Source organism: Cherax quadricarinatus, chromosome 63 (genome assembly GCF_038502225.1).
Source record: "Cherax quadricarinatus isolate ZL_2023a chromosome 63, ASM3850222v1, whole genome shotgun sequence".
NCBI lineage: Eukaryota > Metazoa > Arthropoda > Malacostraca > Decapoda > Parastacidae > Cherax > Cherax quadricarinatus.
In genome coordinates this window covers 19,795,895-19,820,944 of record NC_091354.1, presented here as the reverse complement: position 1 = coordinate 19,820,944, position 25,050 = coordinate 19,795,895, and the positions used below count along the sequence as shown (strand labels likewise).

The 25,050-nt window shown below is 40.2% G+C and overlaps 1 protein-coding gene across 1 annotated transcript in view; it reads left to right on the top strand.

Annotated features, from left to right (window-relative positions):
• The window catches only part of LOC128698267 (uncharacterized), a 97,976-nt gene extending 74,551 nt beyond the window's left edge, over positions 1–23,425 (top strand). Inside the window, exons 2-4 of the mRNA XM_053790463.2 lie at positions 5,006–5,134; positions 17,454–17,642; positions 22,189–23,425. Coding sequence (XP_053646438.1) covers positions 5,006–5,134; positions 17,454–17,642; positions 22,189–22,343 — 473 coding nt within the window. The 3' untranslated portion in view covers positions 22,344–23,425. The remainder of the gene's footprint in view (positions 1–5,005; positions 5,135–17,453; positions 17,643–22,188) is intronic.
• Positions 23,426–25,050: the final 1,625 nt, after the last annotated feature.

The window sequence follows — 25,050 nt, the reverse complement described above, 5'->3', positions numbered from 1 at the left end:
TCTTTGTCCCTGGTAACAGCATCTTTCTCCCTGGTAACAGTATCTTTCTCCCTGGTAACAGTATCTTTCTCCCTGGTAACAGTATCTTTCTCCCCGGTAACAGTATCTTTCTCCCTGGTAACAGTATCTTTCTCCCTGGTAACAATATCTTTCTCCCTGGAAACAGTATCTTTCTCCCTGGTAAAAGTATCTTTCTCCCTGGTAACAGTATCTTTCTCCCTGGTAACAGTATCTTTCTCCCTGGTAACAGTATCTTTCTCCCTGGTAACAGTATCTTTCTCCCTGGTAACAGTATCTTTCTCCCTGGTAACAGTATCTTTCTCCCTGGTAACAGTATCTTTCTCCCTGGTAACAGTATCTTTCTCCCTGGTAACAGTATCTTTCTCCCTGGTAACAGTATCTTTCTCCCTGGTAAAAGTATCTTTCTCCCTGGTAACAGTATCTTTCTCCCCGGTAACAGTATCTTTCTCCCCGGTAACAGTATCTTTCTCCCTGGTTAAAGCATCTTTCTCCCTGGTAACAGCATCTTTCTCCCTGGTAACAGTATCTTTCTCCCTGGTAACAGTATCTTTCTCCCTGGTAACAGCATCTTTCTCCCTGGTAACAGCATCTTTCTCCCTGGTAACAGTATCTTTCTCCCTGGTAACAGTATCTTTCTCCCTGGTAACAGTATCTTTCTCCCCGGTAACAGTATCTTTCTCCCGGGTAACAGTATCTTTCTCCCTGGTAAAAGTATCTTTCTCCCTGGTAACAGCATCTTTCTCCCTGGTAACAGTATCTTTCTCCCTGGTAACAGTATCTTTCTCCCTGGTAACCATCTTTGTCCCTGGTAACAGCATCTTTCTCCCTGGTAACAGCATCTTTCTCCCTAGTAACAGCATCTTTCTCCCTGGTAACAGTATCTTTCTCCCTGGTAACAGTATCTTTCTCCCTGGTAACCATCTTTGTCCCTGGTAACAGCATCTTTCTCCCTGGTAACAGCATCTTTTTCTCCCTAGTAACAGCATCTTTCTCCCTGGTAACAGTATCTTTCTCCCTGGTAACCATCTTTCTCCCCGGTAACAGCATCTTTCTCCCTGGTAACAGCATCTTTCTCCCTGGTAACAGTATCTTTCTCCCCGGTAACAGCATCTTTCTCCCCGGTAACAGCATCTTTCTCTCTGGTAACAGTATCTTTCTCCCCGGTAACAGTATCTTTCTCCCTGGTAACAGTATCTTTCTCCCCGGTAACAGCATCTTTCTCCCTGGTAACAGCATCTTTCTCCCTGGTAACAGCATCTTTCTCCCTGGTAACAGCATCTTTCTCCCTAGTAACAGCATCTTTCTCCCTGGTAACAGTATCTTTCTCCCTGGTAACAGTATCTTTCTCCCTGGTAACCATCTTTCTCCCTGGTAACAGCATCTTTCTCCCTGGTAACAGCATCTTTCTCCCTGGTAACAGCATCTTTCTCCCTGGTAACAGTATCTTTCTCCCCGGTAACAGCATCTTTCTCCCCAGCATCTTTCTCCCTGGTAACAGCATCTTTCTCCCTGGTAACAGCATCTTTCTCAGTATCCTGGTAACAGCATCTTTCTCCCCGGTAACAGCAGTATCTTTTCCCTGGTCAGTATCCTGGTAACAGCATCTTTCTCCCCGGTAACAGAATCTTTCTCCCTGGTAACAGCATCTTTCTCCCCGGTAACAGCATCTTTCTCCCCGGTAACAGCATCTTTCTCCCTGGTAACAGCATCTTTCTCCCTGGTAACAGCATCTTTCTCCCCGGTAACAGCATCTTTCTCCCCGGTAACAGCATCTTTCTCCCCGGTAACAGCATCTTTCTCCCCGGTAACAGCATCTTTCTCCCAGGTAACAGTATAGAGAACATAACCAAGGCCTTGTCATTATACAACGTAAGAGTAACTACTGGATAGTGAACACCCCCACCATCAGAAACTCAACCAAGATCACAGCAAGTCTCCCAAGCAGTAAAACCAGTGTTTACATTTTTCCGTGTGAGTGTTGCTAGAAAATATATATTGGTGAAACTTCAAGGAATTTGGAAACGCATATTAGACATAAATATGCTTAGAAAAAAGACACAGCATGCAAATACTTCAGCATTTTCTTGGAAAGGTTTCGATAACATAAACACGTGTGTGATTCACCGTAGCTCTTTGGGTCATCTTATGAGATGACCCAAAGAGCTAATGATGCAAGAACAGTTATCAGGCAGACAGTTGCTCAGAGGAGGAAGTGTCTACAAGTGTCCCTCTTCGCAATTTAAGAAACAGTCTCCCAAAATAGTGGTAGCTTTTACATTTCCAAAGTGTTATTAAGAATAGTCATGAAACCTGATAACTGGGCCATCACTTCAATATATGTTATATATGGTTAATACCGTGTACAGTTCTATTGTTAAATCTGTACCAAAATCTTTTCCTGTATAAGTCTATTCGTTGTAGTAAACTGTAAACTAAGACCTTGCCCATATACCCTCAGTTATTTATATATATGTCGTGCCGAATAGGTAATACTTGCGATTTTGGCTTAAATAGCAACTCTCTTCTTGCTGTATAAGACAAGCGAAAATTTGTATTTGCAATAATTTTGCAAAAATTATTCTGAACCTAACGAAAAAAATATATTTCGTTGTGTTTGTTTATTATGAAATTATTGTAAACATGTCTAAAATGTATTTAGTTGGATTAGGTAGTGTGTACACGTTTATGTGTACACACTCATCTGAGTTTTCTTTGATATTATCTTAATAGTTCTTGTTCTTATTGCTTTTCCTTTCATATCCATGGGGAAGTGGGATAAGAATCTTTCCTCCGTAAGCCATGCGTGTTGTAAAAGTCAACTAAAATCCGGGAACAATGAGCTAGTAACCCTTTTTCCTGTATAGCTTATTAAATACTTTTTATTACGAGTAGGGGGAAGGTACGTGAGTCATTACGTTAAATGAAAGGGGGTAAAGCAGCTGAAACTTACGGGATCATAACAGAAATGTTAAAAGCAGGGAGCGATATAGTGTTGGAGTGGTTGGTATTTTTGTTTAAAAAATGTATGAAAGAGGGGAAGGTACCTAGGGATTGGCAGAGAGCATGTATAGTTCCTCTATATAGAGGGAATGGGGACAAAAGAGATTGTAAAAATTGTAGAGGAATAAGTTTATTGAATATACCAGGTAAAGTGTACGGTAGGGTTATTATTGAAAGAATTAGAGGTAAGATAGAGTAGGATTGCGGATGAGCAAGGAGGTTTTAGAGTGGGTAGGGGATGTGTAGATCAAGTGTTTACATTGAAGCATATATGTGAACAGTATTTAGATAAAGGTAGGGAAGTTTTCATTGCATTTATGAATTTAGAAAAGGCATATGACAGAGTGGATAGGGAAGCAATGTGGCAGATGTTGAAAGTATATAAAATAGGTGGTAAGTTACTAAATGCTGTAAAGAGTATTTTTGAGGATAGTGAGGCTCAGGTTAGGGTGTGTAGAAGAGAGGGAGACTACTTCCCGGTAAAAGTAGGTCTTAGACAGGGATGTGTAATGTCACCATGGTTGTTTAATATATTTATAGATGGGGTTGTGAAAGAAGTAAATGCTAGGGTGTTGGGGAGAGGGGTGGGATTAAATTATGGGGAATCAAATACAACTGAAGCAGTTGCTTCCTTTCAACATTGCTCCTGATGATGCACTGAGAAGTGTGTAAGTACCTGAGCTAAAGATTTCCACTCCCCCCCTCCCGTGGCTTGTATTACATAGTTAAGATCGCCTGTCTGCAATATATAAATATATATATATATATATATATATATATATATATATATATATATATATATATATTTACAAACACTGATCTCTGGCCGAAGGAGACTCGAACCTACGAACCTTGGAACAAGATATGTAGTGCCTTACCATTCTCACCACGCTGGACCAATACCTTGGCGTCCAGCTTGCGCTAGACGTTTGATCCAAGGCAGCCAGCTATCAGGGAGAAGGCTTACAGCTTTTCATCTCATCCCCAGTATGCATCAGCCTTACTAGAGATTTTAACAATGCAAGGAATTCGCAAGAGCAGGCGAAATATACACAAACACTGATCTATCTATCTATATATATATATATATATATATATATATATATATATATATATATATATATATATATATATATATATATATAGCAACCTGCCATCATCCTCCTGTGTTTTATGTTTAATTCGGGGATACAGATCACTTAATTATTATCTTTATATTAAAATAAGTGCTAAATACGTATGGGTCATACGACAATAGATCATGTAAAGTTTTCAAGAAAATATCTAATTTTCCTTATCTTCAACATATGTGTACATATATCCTGTGCTTGATGTTAAGTAATATATTACTGTGCTTGATGTTAAGTAATATATTACTGTGCTTGATGTTAAGTAATATATTACTGTGCTTGATGTTAAGTAATATATTACTGTGCTTGATGTTAAGTAATATATTACTGTGCTTGATGTTAAGTAATATATTACTGTGCTTGATGTTAAGTAATATATTACTGTGCTTGATGTTAAGTAATATATTACTGTGCTTGATGTTAAGTAATATATTACTGTGCTTGATGTTAAGTAATATATTACTGTGCTTGATGTTAAGTAATATATTACTGTGCTTGATGTTAAGTAATATATTACTTTGAAAGTATATCACGTAACAGCAGGAGAGAACAGTTGAAGGTTGGCTGTAATTGTCTATATTTCCGTTGAAGGAAATTATCACTGAAAACACATTGAGAACACAACGTGGTGAGCACGTCAGTTTGGCACACGTGAAGTGGTATACCACAAGTGGTATACCACAAGTGGTATACCACAAGTAGTATACCCTCTTGTGACTCAAGAGTGGTATACCACTCTTGTATTGCATCACTTTATTTTCTGAAATTTATTAGACTAAAACTAAATCAAATATTTTCGACATTTTCAGGGGTAAATAAATATTAATGATATTGATCATTTATTGTGTTGACAGATGAGCAGCGGCTGTGTTACAAGTGCCGAGCCAAGGAGAGGTGTCTGGGGCTAGACAAGTCCTCCTTGGAGAAGTGTAACCCAGATGTTAAGTTCTGCGTGAAGAAACAGACGTTCAGCAGAGTCACGGGTGAGAAATAGCTATAGATGATTATTAGGTTTAAAGCCTATCAACTATGTAATTGACCCTAATGCTGCATATCACTTGTTCGCTGCCAGTCAAGAATGTTTTAATACCTAAGATAGGGATCAAACTCTGTGTATATGCTGAGAAACACACACACCTCTCTGTGTTTACAATCTGAATCTTGTTGTAAAGTTGGTCATATTTATACCGTCTATGCTTCTGTTAGCGCTCAGTAATATTACTATAATACTAATGTTAGTGGAAACATTAACACGCTCAAACATATATATACAGTGACTAATAAAACTGTACTAATGATTTTTACGAAAACTAACGATTCAAGGGAAGTCCTTTGTCGCGGTGAAGAGCTCTTGGTCCGAGGAGTTGGACCTCTTGCCCCCTTCATCTGATTTAATCTAAATTCTCCTCTTCCGTCTCTTTCTTTTTTCTCCATCTGGCCTTATCAGTGGTATAATTTTCTCTTGTGAAATTCATCTCATAGGCGGAATTAAAATGGTTCAGTATCAGCCACTGTTGTGACACAACTGTGGTTAGTAGTGATGTTGTGGTCATGTCACTCCACCAGATTGGAACTGGATTATCTGGGGATGTGCTACATGACCCTCCGGTGACACATGACGACTGTCATGGTGGCCTTTAGTGATAGAAGTATTACTCGTAGTTGCCTGGAAATTCAAGAGTTGCAACCAGAGATGTATAGCTCCTGCCGTTTCCAGTTGTCCGCCACTATTAGTGATTTAACGTCAGTTGCACTTTAGTACCATAGTCTAATCAGGCAATTTCATTAAGGCTAACTCAGTGAGTTCCGGAGGTGACATCTTTGTGTTGGTTCAACACCTGATAGGATAGAGGACCTCTTTTGCAGGTAGCATCAGCACTGACCATGGTGATGAAGGTGATAGTGGTTAAGGGTGGGTACATGGTTTATTTTCATTTATCCTCGGTGCTGATCCTAATCTTCTTGCTTAATGTTTGATGACAGAGAAAGTTATTCTTCTGGATCTCAAGTGAGGGTAAAATCTTTAACCGATCTTGGCATACCCATGACCCCTCCTCATGACATACCCATGACCCCTCCTCATGACATACCCATGACCCCTCCTTATGACATACCCATGACCCCTAAGGACATACCCATGACCCTCCTTATGACATACCCATGACCCCTCCTTATGACATACCCATGACCCCTCCTCATGACATACCCATGATATATGACAAGATGGTGGAAAAGCGCCAAGATGTGTGCATGCTTGTTAACCCTGGTTTAGAAGCACGAATGAGGGACGTATCCAAATATTACACTTGGGTAAAGTTACAAAATGTCCCATTTAAGGTGGATGAAGAAGACATAAAAGCAACGTTCGAAGAGTATGATGTCATACATCAAGCAACAGTTGGACGGTGGTCTGAGGGTATGTATGCGGGGCTGCGTGAGGGCTACTTTACCCTTAAGATGTCATATGTGGCATTGAGTGACTTCAGAACTCAGGTATATGTCACATATGCAGGGCAGAGAAGAACCTGTAGACTGTGTCTACAGGTGTCCTCATCGATCGTCACCTGAGACACATGGAGAAGGGAAAGGAGTGGAGAAGGAGAGAGAGGTGACGACCAAATCTACAGGGAAGCATCTTCGGGCTCGTAGGACATGGAGTGAAATCGTGGAGAACAATCCGGTGGAATGTGTTACATTACCGGAGGTCTCTCAGGTTATTAAGACCATGCATATGGAGGATGAGGTGGGACAAGTGGAATTGGGTAATGAAGTTTCGGCTGCAATAAACACTGTTATACAAGAATTCCTGGATGATCAGAATGAGGACAGGACACTAAGCATGGTATCGGATGGGAAATCTGTAGATACGGGTGGAATTCATGAGGAGGGTAACGTGGGTGGTGGGGATGGGCAACCACAGAGGATTTGTGAGGCTGTGGTTGAAGTGTATAAGGTTGAAAGTGCAGATGAGGGCATGCACATAGTTGAGGCATCACGGAAGAGAGAGGCAGGTGCTTCTGATAGTGATGATGTCTTTACACCTGCACAAAGATCTGGTAAGAAACACTCAGTGGATGTGCCAAGAAAAGTCTCGGGGGGGAAGGGCAGGGAAAAGGTGAGGCTAGGAAAGGACAGTGTGAAAAGTATACTGTGCAAAAGCGTAAAGACACGCATGGGCATCGGTCGATTGGTAAGCCCCCGATAGCATTTTTAAGTGCCTAACATTAAATGTGAATGGCCTAAGACCCGATGTAAAGCACAGGATATTTAGTGACTTTTTAAGGAGATATGGAATACAGGTCATATTTTTACAAGGGCATAATTTTAAGTATGGAAGGGATTTGTTGGTGGATGGGTATAAAGTTTATGCAGGGTATGCAGGGAAGCTCAAGGGAGGTGCTGCTGTATTAATAACGGAGGCCAGTCCTTTTCAAATGTTACACTGGGAAGAAGGGGGGATGGGAGAGTAGTGAGGGTGCTTGGGACATGGGGTGGGGTACATGTGTGTTTTGTGAGTGTATATATGCCATCGGACAGCAATAGGCATGTTAAAGAGGATTTTGAACAGGACATTCTAATTTATGACATGCGGAGGTTACCTGTTTATTCATTATTTGGACAGGATTGGAATAGTGTGGTACGTAGGAAGGATGTGGAGCCGAGAGGTGTGTACCTGGAGTTTACCTGGAGAGAGTTTCGGGGGTCAACGCCCCCGCGGCCCGGTCTGTGACCAGGCCTCCTGGTGGATCAGCGCCTGATCAACCAGGCTGTTGCTGCTGGCTGCACGCAAACCAACGTACGAGCCACAGCCCGGCTGATCAGGAACTGACTTTAGTTGCTTGTCCAGTGCCAGCTTGAAGACTGCCAGGGGTCTGTTGGTAATCCCCCTTATGTGTGCTGGGAGGCAGTTGAACAGTCTCGGGCCCCTGACACTTATTGTATGGTCTCTTAACGTGCTAGTGACACCCCTGCTTTTCATTGGGGGGATGGTGCATCGTCTGCCAAGTCTTTTGCTTTCGTAGTGAGTGATTTTCGTGTGCAAGTTTGGTACTAGTCCCTCTAGGATTTTCCAGGTGTATATAATCATGTATCTCTCCCTCCTGCGTTCCAGGGAATACAGGTTTAGAAACCTCAAGCGCTCCCAGTAATTGAGGTGTTTTATCTCCGTTATGCGCGCCGTGAAAGTTCTCTGTACATTTTCTAGGTCGGCAATTTCACCTGCCTTGAAAGGTGCTGTTAGAGTGCAGCAATATTCCAGCCTAGATAGAACAAGTGACCTGAAGAGTGTCATCATGGGCTTGGCCTCCCTAGTTTTGAAGGTTCTCATTATCCATCCTGTCATTTTTCTAGCAGATGCGATTGATACAATGTTATGGTCCTTGAAGGTGAGATCCTCCGACATAATCACTCCTAGGTCTTTGACGTTGGTGTTTCGCTCTATTTTGTGGCCAGAATTTGTTTTGTACTCTGATGAAGATTTAATTTCCTCATGTTTACCATATCTGAGTAATTGAAATTTCTCATCGTTGAACTTCATATTGTTTTCTGCAGCCCACTGAAAGATTTGGTTGATGTCCGCCTGGAGCCTTTCAGTGTCTGCAATGGAAGACACTGTCATGCAGATTCGGGTGTCATCTGCAAAGGAAGACACGGTGCTGTGGCTGACATCCTTGTCTATGTCGGATATGAGGATGAGGAACAAGATGGGAGCTAGTACTGTGCCTTGTGGGACAGAGCTTTTCACCGTAGCTGCCTCGGACTTTACTCTGTTGACGACTACTCTCTGTGTTCTGTTAGTGAGGAAATTATAGATCCATCGACCGACTTTTCCTGTTATTCCTTTAGCGCGCATTTTGTGCGCTATTACGCCATGGTCACACTTGTCGAAGGCTTTTGCAAAGTCTGTATATATTACATCTGCATTCTTTTTGTCTTCTAGTGCATTTAGGACCTTGTCGTAGTGATCCAGTAGTTGAGACAGACAGGAGCGACCTGTTCTAAACCCATGTTGCCCTGGGTTGTGTAACTGATGGGTTTCTAGATGGGTGGTGATCTTGCTTCTTAGGACCCTTTCAAAGATTTTTATGATATGGGATGTTAGTGCTATTGGTCTGTAGTTCTTTGCTGTTGCTTTACTGCCCCCTTTGTGGAGTGGGGCTATGTCTGTTGTTTTTAGTAACTGAGGGACGACCCCCGTGTCCATGCTCCCTCTCCATAGGATGGAAAAGGCTCGTGATAGGGGCTTCTTGCAGTTCTTGATGAACACAGAGTTCCATGAGTCTGGCCCTGGGGCAGAGTGCATGGGCATGTCATTTATCGCCTGTTCGAAGTCATTTGGCGTCAGGATAACATCGGATAGGCTTGTGTTAGTCAAATTTTGTGGCTCTCTCATAAAAAATTCATTTTGGTCTTCGACTCTCAGTCTGGTTAGCGGCTTGCTAAAAACTGAGTCATATTGGGACTTGAGTAGCTCACTCATTTCCTTGCTGTCATCTGTGTAGGACCCATCTTGTTTAAGTAGGGGCCCAATACTGGACGTTGTTCTCGATTTTGATTTGGCATAGGAGAAGAAATACTTTGGGTTTCTTTCGATTTCATTTATGGCTTTTAGTTCTTCCCGCGATTCCTGACTCCTAAAGGATTCTTTTAGCTTAAGTTCGATGCTTGCTATTTCTCTGACCAGTGTCTCCCTGCGCATTTCAGATATATTGACCTCTTTTAGCCGCTCTGTTATTTTTTTCCGTCGCCTGTAAAGGGAGCGCCTGTCTCTTTCTATTTTACATCTACTCCTCCTTTTTCTTAGAGGAATAAGCCTTGTGCATACATCGAGTGCCACCGAGTTAATCTGTTCTAGGCATAAGTTTGGGTCTGTGTTGCTTAGTATATCTTCCCAGCTTATATCGGTTAGGACTTGGTTTACTTGGTCCCACTTTATGTTTTTGTTATTGAAGTTGAATTTGGTGAATGCTCCCTCGTGACTAGTCTCATTTTGTCGGTCTGGGGCTCCATGCATACATGTCTGAACCTCAATTATGTTGTGATCTGAGTATATTGTTTTTGATATGGTGACATTTCTTATCAGATCATCATTGTTAGTGAAGATGAGGTCTAGTGTATTCTCCAGTCTTGTAGGCTCTATTATTTGCTGGTTTAAATTGAATTTTGTGCAGAGATTTAAAAGCTCGTGTGAGTGTGAGTTTTCATCAGAGCTGCCTCCTGGTGTTATTACTGCAACAATATTATTTGCTATATTCCTCCATTTTAGGTGCCTTAAGTTGAAATCCCCCAGGAGCAAGATGTTGGGTGCAGGAGCTGGAAGATTTTCCAGACAGTGGTCAATTTTTAACAGCTGTTCCTGGAATTGCTGGGATGTTGCATCCGGAGGCTTGTAGACTACCACAATGACTAGGTTTTGGTTCTCGACCTTTACTGCTAAAACTTCCACTACGTCATTTGAGGCATTAAGCAGTTCTGTGCAAACAAGTGACTCTGCAATGTACAGGCCAACCCCCCCCTTTTGCCTGTTCACTCTGTCACATCTGTATAGGTTGTAACCTGGGATCCATACTTCGTTGTCCAAGTGATCCTTTATGTGGGTCTCAGTGAAAGCCGCGAACATTGCCTTTGCCTCTGCAAGCAGTCCACGGATGAAAGGTATTTTGTTGTTTGTAGCTGGCTTTAGACCCTGTATATTTGCAAAGAAGAATGTTATCGGACTGGTGGTATTGTTGGTACTGGGGGGGGATTTTTTTTCCGGCATTAGTATCTGTATCTGTTGGTTTGGAGTGGAGGCCATCGACTGTGGTTCCACTCCAGGAATGACTGGATTTGGTGTACGATTTCTGCCATTTCCTGCCAGTTTTTTTTCCTTCCTGGCACTAAAAAACCTCTCCCTCTTGAGTGGCTGTGGCTACCCAGGTTTTCCCATGGCCTGGATGTTTTGTATCTTTTTGTCCCCTTTAGATGGTATGCCTGGCAATTTAAGTTATAGCACAGTCTTTCCTGTACTGAAGAGGTACACATTTCAGGGTGAAAAAGCTTACAGGAAGGGAGTTTGCATTTTCCTGTTTTCATATGGGCATGGCATTTTCTAGGGTGGTCATAGTTGCATGTCCCATCTGTTTTTCCAGATTTCCCATGCCAGCAGATACCAAGTGCATAGTATGTGCACAGGCTTGGTTTCCGCTTGCCTTGGGTTTCTGTGACTGTATTCCCTGTTGGTGCATGTTTCCCTGTCTTACTTCTATCCTCCCTAGCACCAACAATGGAGCTCCCACCAGTTGTTTTTGGTAATTTATCCTCACTATTGCTATTGGAGTCCTCTTGTTTGCTATTTCCTGCGGTATTTCTAGTTTGCAATATTGGTTTTATCTTATCTTTGACTACACTTGTTTCCCTACTATGGCTCCTGTCCCCTATGAGATCATTTATATGTATTCCTTCCTGCGTATAATTCCCGACTACCTGGACAATATCTCCAGCTTCACCATTTCTGTCTCCCAGGACAGTATCTCCAGCTTCACCATTTCTGTCTCCCAGGACAGCACCTCCAGCTTCACCATTACTGTCTCCCAGGACAGTATCTCCAGCTTCACCATTTCTGTCTCCCAGGACAGCACCTCCAGCTTCACCATTTCTGTCTCCCAGGACAGTATCTCCAGCTTCACCATTTCTGTCTCCCAGGACAGCACCTCCAGCTTCACCATTACTGTCTCCCAGGACAGCACCTCCAGCTTCACCATTACTGTCTCCCAGGACAGCACCTCCAGCTTCACCATTACTGTCTCCCAGGACAGCACTATCAGCCCCACATTTACTGACTACCAGGACATCACCTCCAGCCTTACAGTTTATGACTACATGGCCAGTATCAAGGGCAGTACCATTCAGCCCAGACATTTTATGTTCCCATCTGTTGTAGAAAGCTTCCAGGTTTTCTATGAAAGCAGCTTTGATGTTGTCCTCTTTTAATACCCTTGTGATTTTAGTCCACAGATTTTCCTCATTTGAGCATACCCAAAAACACTTCTCTGTTTTAATACTGCTTGTAGCTAGTTCTGGGATATCTGCACAAGGGGCGTGACACCAATTTCCACAAAAATGACAATTTATCCATGTGGAAGCCCGTTTGTTTGACTGACCACAGACTACACAGGGCTTCATAATGATTTGAATGGTTGATTTACTGCAAATTCTACTAGCAACCTCTTGAAAATTCTATTAATAACCTTAAATGAAGCTCTAGCTATTTGTATTTCTGTTTCTAACTCTTTTTGTATATTGGACAGCTTACCGTCACGTTCCTGATTTTTAATGTTTGTGTTTATAGGGCGCCTACAACCCCATCCGTTTACAGTCTGCTTTATTGTCCAACGAAACTGTTTGAAACCAGTCCCGGGTTCGGACCAGTCAAGGGTTCGGACCAGGCAAGGGTTCGGGCCAGACGATCTGCTCTGATCAGTGGGTCACTTATTTAAAACATACTGGTCGGTGATTTGAGCTAACACATGAAGGATCTACTGGAAATTATCTACCCGAGTAATATGTGATTTGACTGATACAAAAGTATAACTTGCGTGTTGAAGAGCCGGTGATATCTGGCAGCTCCTACAATGACGAACGGTCACCTCCTTGTTTATCAATCGCTGTATCTGGCTTTTCTCTTTTTTTTTTTTTTTTTTCTTTTTTCCGTCTCCACCACAATAAATGCTATATTATCACTATAGTTGACTGGTGCAAATTTTGGAGGAAGGACGCTTTTTCTGTAGTAATAATTGCTTCTCGTTGTGTATATTGCGACTGCTGGTAACTACAGGTTATATGAAATTCACAGTAACGTCTCGTATTTCAAGAAAAAGAAACTAATGAAAGTCACTCCACTCCACTAAGTACCATTATAATACTGGTTAGTTGCTACTACAACACTGTATTCTGCTAATCACTGGTATCACTAGTTATATGCGAGTACACTGGCAAGCCAGGAAGATTATTAAAAACAGCTGACCTGTGGTAAGTTCTGGCGACTTCTGGCACCTGCCTCTATAGGCTTATCACTTCATTTACAAATTCACCTGTTTTCAAATGACACTTTAGCCTTTATCATCAATATACTAGGGAGCCCCTGTAGTATACACTATACACTATGTATACTCAATGTTATCAGGGAGACTTTCTTTCCTCTGACATGAAAAGTTCAATTATTATTTTTTTCCACACGGGACAGGCCTATGATTCCCCTCTGGCAGTAAACTCTGCTAGTGCACACTAATTCTCCTTTTTTGACTCAGTATATAATGTTTTCCGCCCAAGATTTGTTCCAGGCGCTAGAGGGATGTATCGTATAGGATTGATGACACAAATTAAAGTTCTAGCACGTAAGAGCGACCGTGAAAACACGAAAAACCCGGAGCACAACGAGGCACGCTGACACGCTATATAATTTACCACCAGTGTTGGGGGTTCTACGGGATGTTTTAGGGGGAGCTGGTTTAGTGGATGTAGTGAGGAGGGAGGGGTGGAACGTGGAGCATACCTATGTGTAGAGGGGATATGCAGCACGATTAGATTGTATTTATGCTTCTCCGGGGATACAGGTTGCTAACACGGAAATTATGAATGTTGTGTTTTCAGATCATAGAGGGGTAGTAGTGGAAGTGGGGTGGAGTGGTTTACCAAAGCATTATATGAGTTATTGGAAGCTTAATGTGAGTTTGTTAGAGGAGTTGGAGGATGATGTTAGTTTTGTTGAGTGGTGGATAAATGAGTGGTCCAAAAGGAGGAAGGGAAGTGATATACTACGACGGTGGGAGGCATATGCTAAACCAGGAATCCGAAGTTTTTATATGAGGAAAGGAAGGGAGGTAAGTCAATGGAAATATGGGTTACAGAGGTATTTGGAAGGGCAGTTGAAGCAATGTTATGAAGGCTTTAGTGGGGTATATCCGGTTCAAGAGATTGAGGGTATTAAAGTGCAATTGATGGAAATGCAGAATGCAAGATTTGATGGTGAGAGATTGAGAGGTGGGTTGCAGGATGTTTTATGGGGAGATAAGCCATCCGCCTGTGTATTGCGGCACTTAAAGATACTGCAAAGGATTATGACTATGGTGAAGCTGGACGTACATAAGGATGTGGGAGGGTATAAGGTTGGACAGAGGTTAGTAATGACGGAAGGTACGAGTGGTTTTGCTGATAAGTGGTTTGAGTTATATATGAGAGGGGGAAAAAGAAAGATGGGGGACCTGAAGATTTTCGAGAAGGGGATACAAAGGACCCTGAAGTCAGCAGACAGAGTGGTGATAGAGGGGTCCATAGATGAAGAGGAAGTGTGGATGGCATTAAAGGGGATGAGTGTCGGGAAAACACCTAGAATAGATGTAATTCCAAATTATTTTTATTTGAACAACTGGGAGGTCATGAAGAAATTCTTGGTGCAGTTGGTGAATGAGATGAAGGATAAGGGAAGTATGAGTATGACGCAAAGAACAGGGGTTGTTTGTCGTTATGGTTCCAAAGGGAGAAGTACAGAGTAGCATCCTAGATTATAGAGGTTTGCCATTAATGTGCAGGGATTATAAATTGTTTGCCAAGGTTTTAGGTAATAGGTTGTGTAGAGTTATCAGGAAGGTTATAGATACGGGACAGATGAATGTGCCAGGGTGAACAACGTTTAGTGGGCATGGGAGGATAAAGGGCTATATAGAGGATCGTAGGATGGGCAGCGGAGGTGTTCTTGCTTTGGATTGGAAGGCAGCTTATGATTGTGTAAAGAGAGACATTAGGGATGATTATGAGGCGGATTGGTTTTGGTGAAGAAATTGTGCGGTGGGCAGAAACTTTATACAGAGGTGCAGAAACACGAGTGCAAATGAATGTGAGGGTGGGGAAGATAGATAATATGGGTAGGAGGCTGAGACAGGGATGCCCCATGTCTCAGATCCTATTTGCATGTCTGCAAGACCCTTTATATAGGATGATTAATGTAGGGGTGAAGGGGTGGTATGGCATAGGGGTGCTTGGGTATAGTGGGTTATGTCGTTGACACGAGTCTTAGTGGGGGGAGAGGAGGGGTTGAAGAGTGTAGGCAGAATCGTCCAGATATTTAATGGAGCGACAAGAATGTGTGTTAATGGTGAAAAGTCGAAATTACTGGAGGTTGGTTCATGGGTGGGAGGGGAATTGGGGAATAAGTATGGATGGCAGGTGGTAGAGCAGGTAAAAATTTGTGGCGTTTTATACAGAGGGGCAACACAGGGGGCTAGAGAAGCAAATTCAGAAAGGGTAGTGCAAGGGGCTTTGCAAAAGTTGGGGGAAATAAGATCGAGTGGGTTGACAGTACAACAGAGATTCATTGTGGTCAACATTTTCATTTATCCTAAATTGTGGCATGTGGCAGTGGTGTATCCCTTGATGGCGAAAGATGTGCGGAGGGTGCAAAGGAAAGAACTGAGTTTTATATGGGGATATGGTTGTCATTGGCTGCGGCAGACGGTTGTGATGACATCGCTGGCGATGAGGGGTTTAGGATTAATTCCTTTGGGTAGCAGACTGAAGAGCATGTATGTGAAGCATTATCTGCAGTTGGGTGGGGAACGTGGTGTCAGAGTGAGGGATGTGATGGAAGACGTGCAGTGGTGGTGGTGGGGGGGTAGGTACTTAGAGGAGTGCATGAATATGTTGAGATACTTATTACAGGTAAGAATTCCGGAAAATGTGTCGGCGTGTGTTTTGGGGATTTTGGAAAGGTGTAATGAGGTGGTGGAGGGGGAGAGTGTTTTTCCCTTATATAATTGGAAACACATCTGGGGAGCATTCCGTAAGTTATGGCTGAAGTCAAGGGTGAGGGAAACTATGTATAGGTTTTTACATGGGATTTTGCCAACTAAAATAAGACTGTATCAGATGCGAATTTTGCAGTCTCCATGTTGTGTTTTGTGTGTGTGTGGGGGGGGGGGGAGGAAACAGCATATCATGTGGTGTATTTCTGTCTATGGTTTCACAGAGTCTTGGGTATGGTTGGTGGGAGTAGGTTAGTGGTACTAAGGGCATTGAGTTTGGATATCGAAGGAGTGGGAGACAGTGTGAGGAAGGCTGTAATGTATTTAGTGGCGGATTATATTTCAATATCGTGGGCGATGAGGGAGGTGGGGGGAGGAAAGAATAAGGGCTTTAGCTGGACATTTCTATAAAACAAAGTGTAGGAATGAGGTAGTGTATAGACATAGATGTGCTATCGATTTTCCAGTATCGTATAGGGGAATGACTGTGAGAGAACTGCGCAATTTAGTGTTGTAATGGCTGGATGGACTGGTCTCTGCATAAGGGGAGGAGAAGAGTGAAACATGTGATTAGTATTGCTTGAAACTCTTGTTATTTAACACTGAATTAACTGTAGAAGTGTTTTCATGGGTTCTCAATGGGAAGAGAGAGGCGGCTTACCAAATCGATTAGGTGCTATAATGTTATATTATTTTATTTTGTGTGTAAAAGAGCAAGTCTGATAATGCTGTAAAACTTGTCAATATAATCTATATCATATTACACGCGATAATACGTGTCTACTTATATAAATATTGGTATATGTATTGTGTGAGTTTCAATATCTAGTGTAATGTTATATTAGTTGACATCTTCACTATTGTCAAGTAGTGTTGTCGTCTATATATTGTGTCCTAAGGTTTAATTATGTTAGTTATTATTTTATAAGTTAAATGAACAATTGTAAGATGTGAAGTCTAGTGCAAGTGGATGTTTTTTTCGCCCTGGGGAAAGGGGGGTGTAAGTAATAATGATTGGATCATTACATCATGTAATTGTATGTGTGTACACTGTAATTAGCAGACGAGAAGGGGTTGTGGGGATTGTCTTTATTTATATTAATTATAAAGTAAAATTAATGGAATTCTGTGTAATGGCATTACATACCTGTCAGTCGAGTGATAAGTACAATAACTAAAATATTAATGCATATTGTAGGTTTAGCGCTTCTTTTTGATTATAATAATAATACTAATGCATATTGTAATATATTTTGATTGATGTAATGTATAGTCTTGTGTAATCTTGTATTAAGCACAGGTGTGAAGGGGTATAAAGTACAGGGGATGAGGGATAGTTTGTGTCAGCACAAAGTTAAACGGGCAGTGTGTATTTCGACAATGAAAATTTATAATTTCTGTGGAAGAACTGATACTCTGTTCTTTTATTTATTTAATGTATTGTGATGTTTTAAATAAAACTTAAAAAAAAATTCAGTGATACATCATCTTTCCACATCTTCTGTCATATACTATTTATTTGCAGGAGCAGTAGTGACGGAGCGATACTGTGGAGGCAGAGATTTCTTGGATTTTAGCAAGGATCTGGTAGACAACAAGTGCTATATGGATATTCACCAGCAGGATGGGCGCCGTACCTCTGCTACAATATGCTACTGCTCTTACAACTACTGTAATAAGGCAACTCCACAGTCCAGCTATCTTTATCCATTAGGTCTCTGCATCGTTATCACTGCTTCCTTGGTGGTTTTGTGACCAGTGCGGAGCCTAGTCTGAAAATGTGAGATAAGATATTTCTCTGCAGAGCTCAAGAACAGATGGATTATTTTCAGCATCTTTCTTAGCTGACGCTCAGTTGTTCAAAATCAGCCGTATTCTTCAAAATACGTTGGTTTTACATTAAAACTATATTTCATATAGATATTAAGTGTAATTACATAACTGCTGATAAGGCCATTATTTCTGGTGTGTGTGATCATGTCACCATGAATAAAATTCCCTCTTTTGTACATAGTACTGGAAATATTTATGTGATAGTTTATGTACATACAAATATTAATGTTTCATTTGAAACAAACGTACTTACAGTCATCTGAGAAAATATAAGGCAATGAATACGTACGTATGATGGAAAATTATAAAGAACCATACCACATGTAGGATATGGTCGTGTTCTTCGTAATTTTGATTCTTTGTAATTTTATGCATTTAAACCCGTATTTTACATGAAGTACTGTATGCCTAGTATAGGCAGAGAGTAGAGAAACAAAGCAGATGTTATGAGTATCCACATCACTCAGAGTAAGTTGGTAATGTTGGTTTATTCATCATTAAACAAGAAAGTGTCTACTCACACTAGTCTTAAAGAACCCAGATAGAAATATGCCAGAGTTTGATGACAGTGACTGTGTTGGGTTATCCTGGGTTACTAACCATTCGGGTTAGTAACCCAAATAAAATCTTGCATCTTTGTAAGATGATTCCCGTCAGTGATGACTGATAAACAAGTGCTGGTACATCGCTGCTCAGCATATCAGTGATTCAAAATCCTTATACAGGCGCTCAAATTTGCTACGCGGACATAAGAAGCGCCACTTCCTATATAATACTGTACTTAGAATTTAGACTAAGATTGTTTTTTAGGATTAAAAATCGCAGTTCGAAATATCTTATTCAAAGTTTAAATAATATTTTAACAAAATGCCAAAATGCTGTGATACGATTTATTTATTTGTTATTTTTCTCGTTATGTAACATTAATATGTACAGTACTCAGTACTGTAATACATGGAGTGTAAATCCTCTTCTAGTGCGATGGTATTCCTCAGAGTCAGTACATTATGTACGTTGTACTAAACATTGTTTTCAACTTCGTATTATTGTCACTTTGAAATCCATATGTAAACTATTTATAAACTTACACAATTGTGTGTGTGTGTATATATATATATATATATATATATATATATATATATATATATATATATATATATATATATATATATATATATATATATATATATATATATATATATATATATATATATATATATATACAAAACAATCACGGGGGACGTTGAATGATAGCTCTAGTCTAGGCCTTTCGTGTTACAACCAACACATCATCAGGAGCTTCCAATGTTGCAGAAAAGAGGATGAAGTCCAAGCAAACACGTAAGACGATGTTGCATTTTTATTTTTTAAGGAAACTGGCATAAACAAGTCTAGTGGAACTACCAGGTATGTACACCTTAAGGGTTAATTAAAATATAATTAAATAAAATGAAACATAAGTAAGATACATTAGTGATGAATGTATGATGCTGATCACAAGACACATACCATTCCCTAAATAAGATGCATCACCAATGAAGGTTTGAAGCCAATCGGAAGAGGCATTCTTTAGTTATCACACGAAAACCAATATCTCAGTTTGTTAATCATAACTGGTAAAGTGGTATTTACCTAACAAAATAACAATGTAATTCTTCCTTTGAGGCAAATACACCAGTGCTGAAAGTTTTAAATCAATAAAAAAAACTTCCTTATTTTTGCAGAGAAAGCAATAAGAAAATTAACAAATTTGCATGTATGGTCTAAATCTCTGATGGATCCTCCATTAAGTAAAATGCATAAACCTATAAAAGTTGAAACAGTTCAGAAAACATTATTTCAAGTTACTGCACAGAAAGTGAATTTTTTTTTTTTTACTGAGATTGACAACCTGGTACCTACATATTCTAATAAGAATCTGAATCTTCCTCAGTAGTGGTAATAATTTGAAGCTGATCAGATGAGGTATGGAGTTATGTACTTCAGTGATACATAAGTAAATTTACAGTTTAGTGATATTATTACTCAACCAAAAGTCGTGTAAAGTATTCCGGAAAATTATTTCTAAATAATCTACATTTCAGAGAAGCGTTAATAAATTTCAATAACCAAGACATGATGTTGTTTGATGCTCTAACATTAAATAATCCAGAATGTTGTAAAAAAATACTAATGTGTAAATCTATAAATTAGTCATGATAAATAATCTGAAAAATTAAACACTTTTTTCAAGGGAGGCAAGAAGTGTCTTAGTTGTCCAGGGCGAAAAAGAAAGTGTGGTGATAGGCTGGACGGTAGGATACATCAGACTGTTGGTGTCTTGAGAATACCCATGAGACCAGCATTTGAGATTTGTCATGATTGTTTATTTTTCATTATAGTAGTTAGTTAGTTAAAGATTAGCCGGTATTCTCCCGGCCCGGGCCTTTTCCAAGTGGTGGCCCGGCCTTGGCTCCCTCTTTAGGGAGTGTCTGAGACCTAAGTCTCCCATGGGAGGAGGCACAAGCACCTCCTCATCTTTGGGACCAACTGTCCCCAGGCCTAGCCACAAGCTAGGCCTCTCTGGTCTGCCATCCCCGCCACAAGGGGGCAAATGGGAATGACAGTCTTATGAGCTAAAGGCTCGGGCTCAGGCACCTACCCTACCCTAGAAGGGTTAGGCATGGTGTCGATCTTCATTATAGTAAAATTGGTGGCCATTTTCAGCAAGCTTGCCATTCGTGGCTTGCTCACCAAGTACATTTATGTAAAATTTATCATTGTCTATGCAATTTTCTCTGCATAGTGTCTTAACCGTATAGTACTTAGGAATAAATGTATTTATTGAAGGCAACGTTTGTCCCGAGTGGTTTTATCAGTCCTAATACAGCGTAAACTAAAACAATATTAGCCATGTTAGGTTCAATCATAATCGTTAGTTGTAGGCGGGTCTTTCTCAAATTAAACTCATCTCGCTTGTATTTTTCCAACCAACTTTCTGCCTCACTTCACCCTCACCACACGTCACCTGCACTGTCCACTATATAACACCTTGTTGTAGCTATCATGGGTCATTTAAATAAGACCCATGTCTGGAAGCACCTGCCCTGTTTCCGAACGACTGGACTAAATAACATCACCAGCTTGCTCTGTATTACGACTGATGAAGTCACTGGCGGCGAAACCTAAGCATCTTTATCCACATCATGCCGGTATCACCAGACTATTTACAACCGTCCAGTACTTAGTCGTTCAGGAGGGGTGCCAAGTCGTTCAGGATAGGTCTCCAGTCTTCTTAATAACATGAAATGTGGTTTATGGCATTTTATTGAGAAAACTTTTCGTGCACCATGTGAAAATTGTTGAAGTACCCCGTGGAAAAAAAAATCTTCACAGTAAAATGCCATAAACCACATACTTGTCGGTATATTCTTCCACTGATAGACATACCAATCCTCCATAATAGAAAACCAGAAGTTCAGGACAGACTGTTGTCGCCACCAAGGAACTCGCGCCATCACCTGGAAAGTATTCAGTGTATCTCTCAAAATAACAAAATATGGGAATAAACCTGGTTGTCTTCAATCAAATATTTTTTGGTTTCTTTTCAATAATCAATTTGAAATAAATATTTACAATGTATAACAATTGAGGAACATCCAGTATATGCCCATATAAAAGATTATAGATGAATGAGACACATGTGCAACACTTGGGTATCTTTATTGTGCAGACGTTCTGCGAACCACTAGCCTGATCAGTTTAATACAGGAAATAAATGGTAGAAGATATGAAAAGATTTGAGGTGGTCAGTCCCTCAACCTTGACTGGAAGTATTTTGTATCTCAGCCTTGATATCTCTGTCAAGGCTGAGGGACAGACCGCATCATTTTACCTTTTCACGTCTTTTACCATTTATTCTCTCTGGTGGATTGTTTAAATTACTGGTTAGCGAAATGTGTCAACAGTAAAGTTACCCAAGTGCTGCTCATGTGTCTTATTCATCTAGCTGTAGGTTTTAAAAACCATTAATAATTGTGACGTTATGTGCCCAGCTTAAGAGGTAGTTATGAAAATCCAAACCGTTAAATCTTACACCACATGCATTTATGTACTTTAAATTCAACTGTTGTGATGAGCTATACACCCTAAAGTGATAAACTGTGATATATTGGGGAAGGGGGGGGGGGAATCAATAGTACAACATGGCATTTTTATGAATCCCAACTCAGTGAACTAGATTTTAGATTTCTAGTGTCTCCCTGATGTGTCAAAGTTCAAGAAGACTGACTCGAAATAACGAGATTTAAATTAAATAATTTGGATTTACAAAGAAAATAGAAAAGTATTGGTGAAAAATCTGCTAAGTAGAGCCATAGAAGCTAGAACCTTGGAGAAGTTTTAAAAATAGGTAAGACAAATAACCTATTCTTATGTTTTTATTACAGGAGGCAACCGGGAAATCCTTCTCAGGGTCGCCAAAATCGACAATAGTTTGGACATGAGTCAATCGATTTCTTGCATAGCTGCTCTTAAGGACTGGAGTCTCGTGGATCTTGTTCAGAGCTTGAATTTCAACACCACTGCCTCTAACATTTGTTAGTCCGAGAGAACTTGCAAGAAAATATAGGCTGTTATCAACCGGGAGATTATTTGGGCTGCTTGCATTACCATGACTTGGAAATGGTCCTTTCTGATGTCTTCATGGAGAAGTATGGGCCGTTGAGCAACCCCAGTGGGAAATCACTGATGGATCCCGGTAGAAGCCAGTAACTGACAATGAGAATCTCATGGAAGAGTTTTCTGGTTCTTTGATAGGATTCAGAGAAAGAGTACTGAAGGACCTGAAGGCTCACTCCCGGGAAGGTAATCTTTTGTACTCTTCTTGTGAGGGTTTCTGTGTTGTTTGGTGTTTGGATGCAGGCCCCCTCTCCTAGATTGTGGTTTTGTGTCTATGGTCAGAGAGGTTGGCTTTTCTTCATGCCCTCCTTGAATACTGCCTAAGTGTCGAGCCGTGGTGATGGCCTTAGCTAATTCTTGGTGCGTGATTTTGTTCATTCTTCAAGGATAAAGGTACTTACGGATTTGTCAAGGAGCAAAGGTGGTGTTGTCTTTGCTGTGATCACTGGAGAGAACTCGCTTTGTACACAATTACCAACACAGTCTTCTGTGTTCACTTCAGAAATCTATGCAACCCTTTCTACTATTGTCTTAATAACTCTCTTAAGTGGATCTATTTTCACTGTGTACACAGATTTTTATTGTGATCTGTTTGCCCCAGCCCAGTATGCTTCTGCCCACCCTGTGGTCCAGCCGGGTCACTATCTTGAAAAGACCCGGGCCGGGACAAGACCGGCGACCCTACAACAACAACAACTGTGGTCCAAAAAATGATCCAGGAGTAGTTAGCTCGTCTCCATGCATGACGCAAATATGGAGTTCTCTTGGTTCCTGGATCATGATAGTGTCCTGGGAAATAAATGGGCAGATGCTAAGGCAAAAGCAGCTGTAATAAGATTACTCTATAGCAGAGTCTTGTTATACAGTGACTTTGTGGACCATATACACATATATCCTTCTGAAGTGGCAGACTCTGTGGGTCCAAAACAAAAAAAAAACGTTATACAGGATTCAAGAGGGCAACTGTGTTTGTTCCTCCTCGTTTAACACGAATCGTCACTCTGAGACAAATCTCTGTCGCTTGAGGATTGGGCACATACATCTTACTCACAACTACGTTGTAGCAGGTGCTCCTGTCCCTCTGTGCACCTTGAATGCAGTTGACTGTGGAACACATTTTAACAGTGTTCCCATGGCTTAAGTTTTCAAACATTCATCATGGCTTTTATAATTATCGGGGTGTCTGTGGGATTGCAGAACTTTTTAGGGGTCATTTGACGTTCAAGATTCATGAGTTTTAGCTGAAGTTGGCTGCTCCAGTTTGGTATGAAAGTATTTATTTCTGTTGTGACTTATATTTATGTTACTAATTTTACTCATGGACAGCCACTTTCATGATCAATTAATAAAAACGCACAAACCAGGTAATCCAGTTAGACCAATTATTAGCTCCATAGGTTCAGTTTCATATAAATTATCTAAATGACTTGTCGACATTTTGAGCCCTAGTGTTGGAAATATTTCTAACTTAATGTTAAAAACAACATAGATTTAATTGATAAATTAAGCACCTTGCCTGATTTAAATTATTTCAATACGGTTAGTTTTGATGCTACTACCTTGTTTACAAAAGTTCCAGTTGATGATTTATTAAGTTTCTTATCTGAAGAACTTATTAATCACGATTTACCATTGTCAGTTCCTACTATCATTAACGTTATTAAACTTTGCATTGTTGATGCAAAATTTGTATTTAATGATAAGTTTTATACTCAAGTTCGGTATGGCAATGGGAAATCCTCTCTCACCTGTTTTTAGTAACTTATACATGGAATTTTTTGAAACAAGACTGCTTAATACAATCCTCCCTAATAGAGCTAAATGGTTTAGATATGTTGATAATATTTCGTGTCTTATGCCTAAGAATGTAGATAAAAACCATTTCCTTGTTAAATTAAATAGCTTAGCCCATTCCATAAACTTTACTGTTGAGTTCGAAGCAAATAACTCATTGCCTTTTCTAGATGTTTTAATTATTAAGGGTAACAATGACTTTAAATTTAAAATTTACAAAAAACCTACAAATAACTGTTCCTATGTACACTATTATTCTTCACATCAAGATAGACTTAAACTGTCGGTTTTCTCATCAATGTTTTTGAGAGCTTTACATGTTTGTAGTCCAGAATTCATAGATGAAGAAATATCCAAAATTTATGAAATAGCTAGTGATCTGAAATACCCAAGAAACGTAATTCATAAATCTTTTAAAATCGCTAGAAATACTTTTTACATTCCAAAAAGGGACAACCAGCCTTATTCAACTAAAAATATGTTGGTTCTCCCTTACCATGAAAACTTGGTTGATATGCCTTTTCTTCTTTAAGACTTTTAATATCAAAGTTGTATTTAAAAATCTTGATACTGTAAAAAAACTTTTGATAAAGAATTCCCTCCAAAATGCTGACGGATGTGTTTATAAGAATCCTTGTGAAATTTGCGGTAAAGTTTATTTCGGTCAAACTGGTAAAAGTCTCGAACTAACATTAAAACAACATAAATATAGCATTAGAACTGGACAAGATTCTAATGCTCTGTTTATTCATTTTAACCATCCAACTGTTTTTCAAAATGCTGAGAAATTATATCAAGCAAATCCATTGTCGACAGGACCATGTTTCATAAAAAGC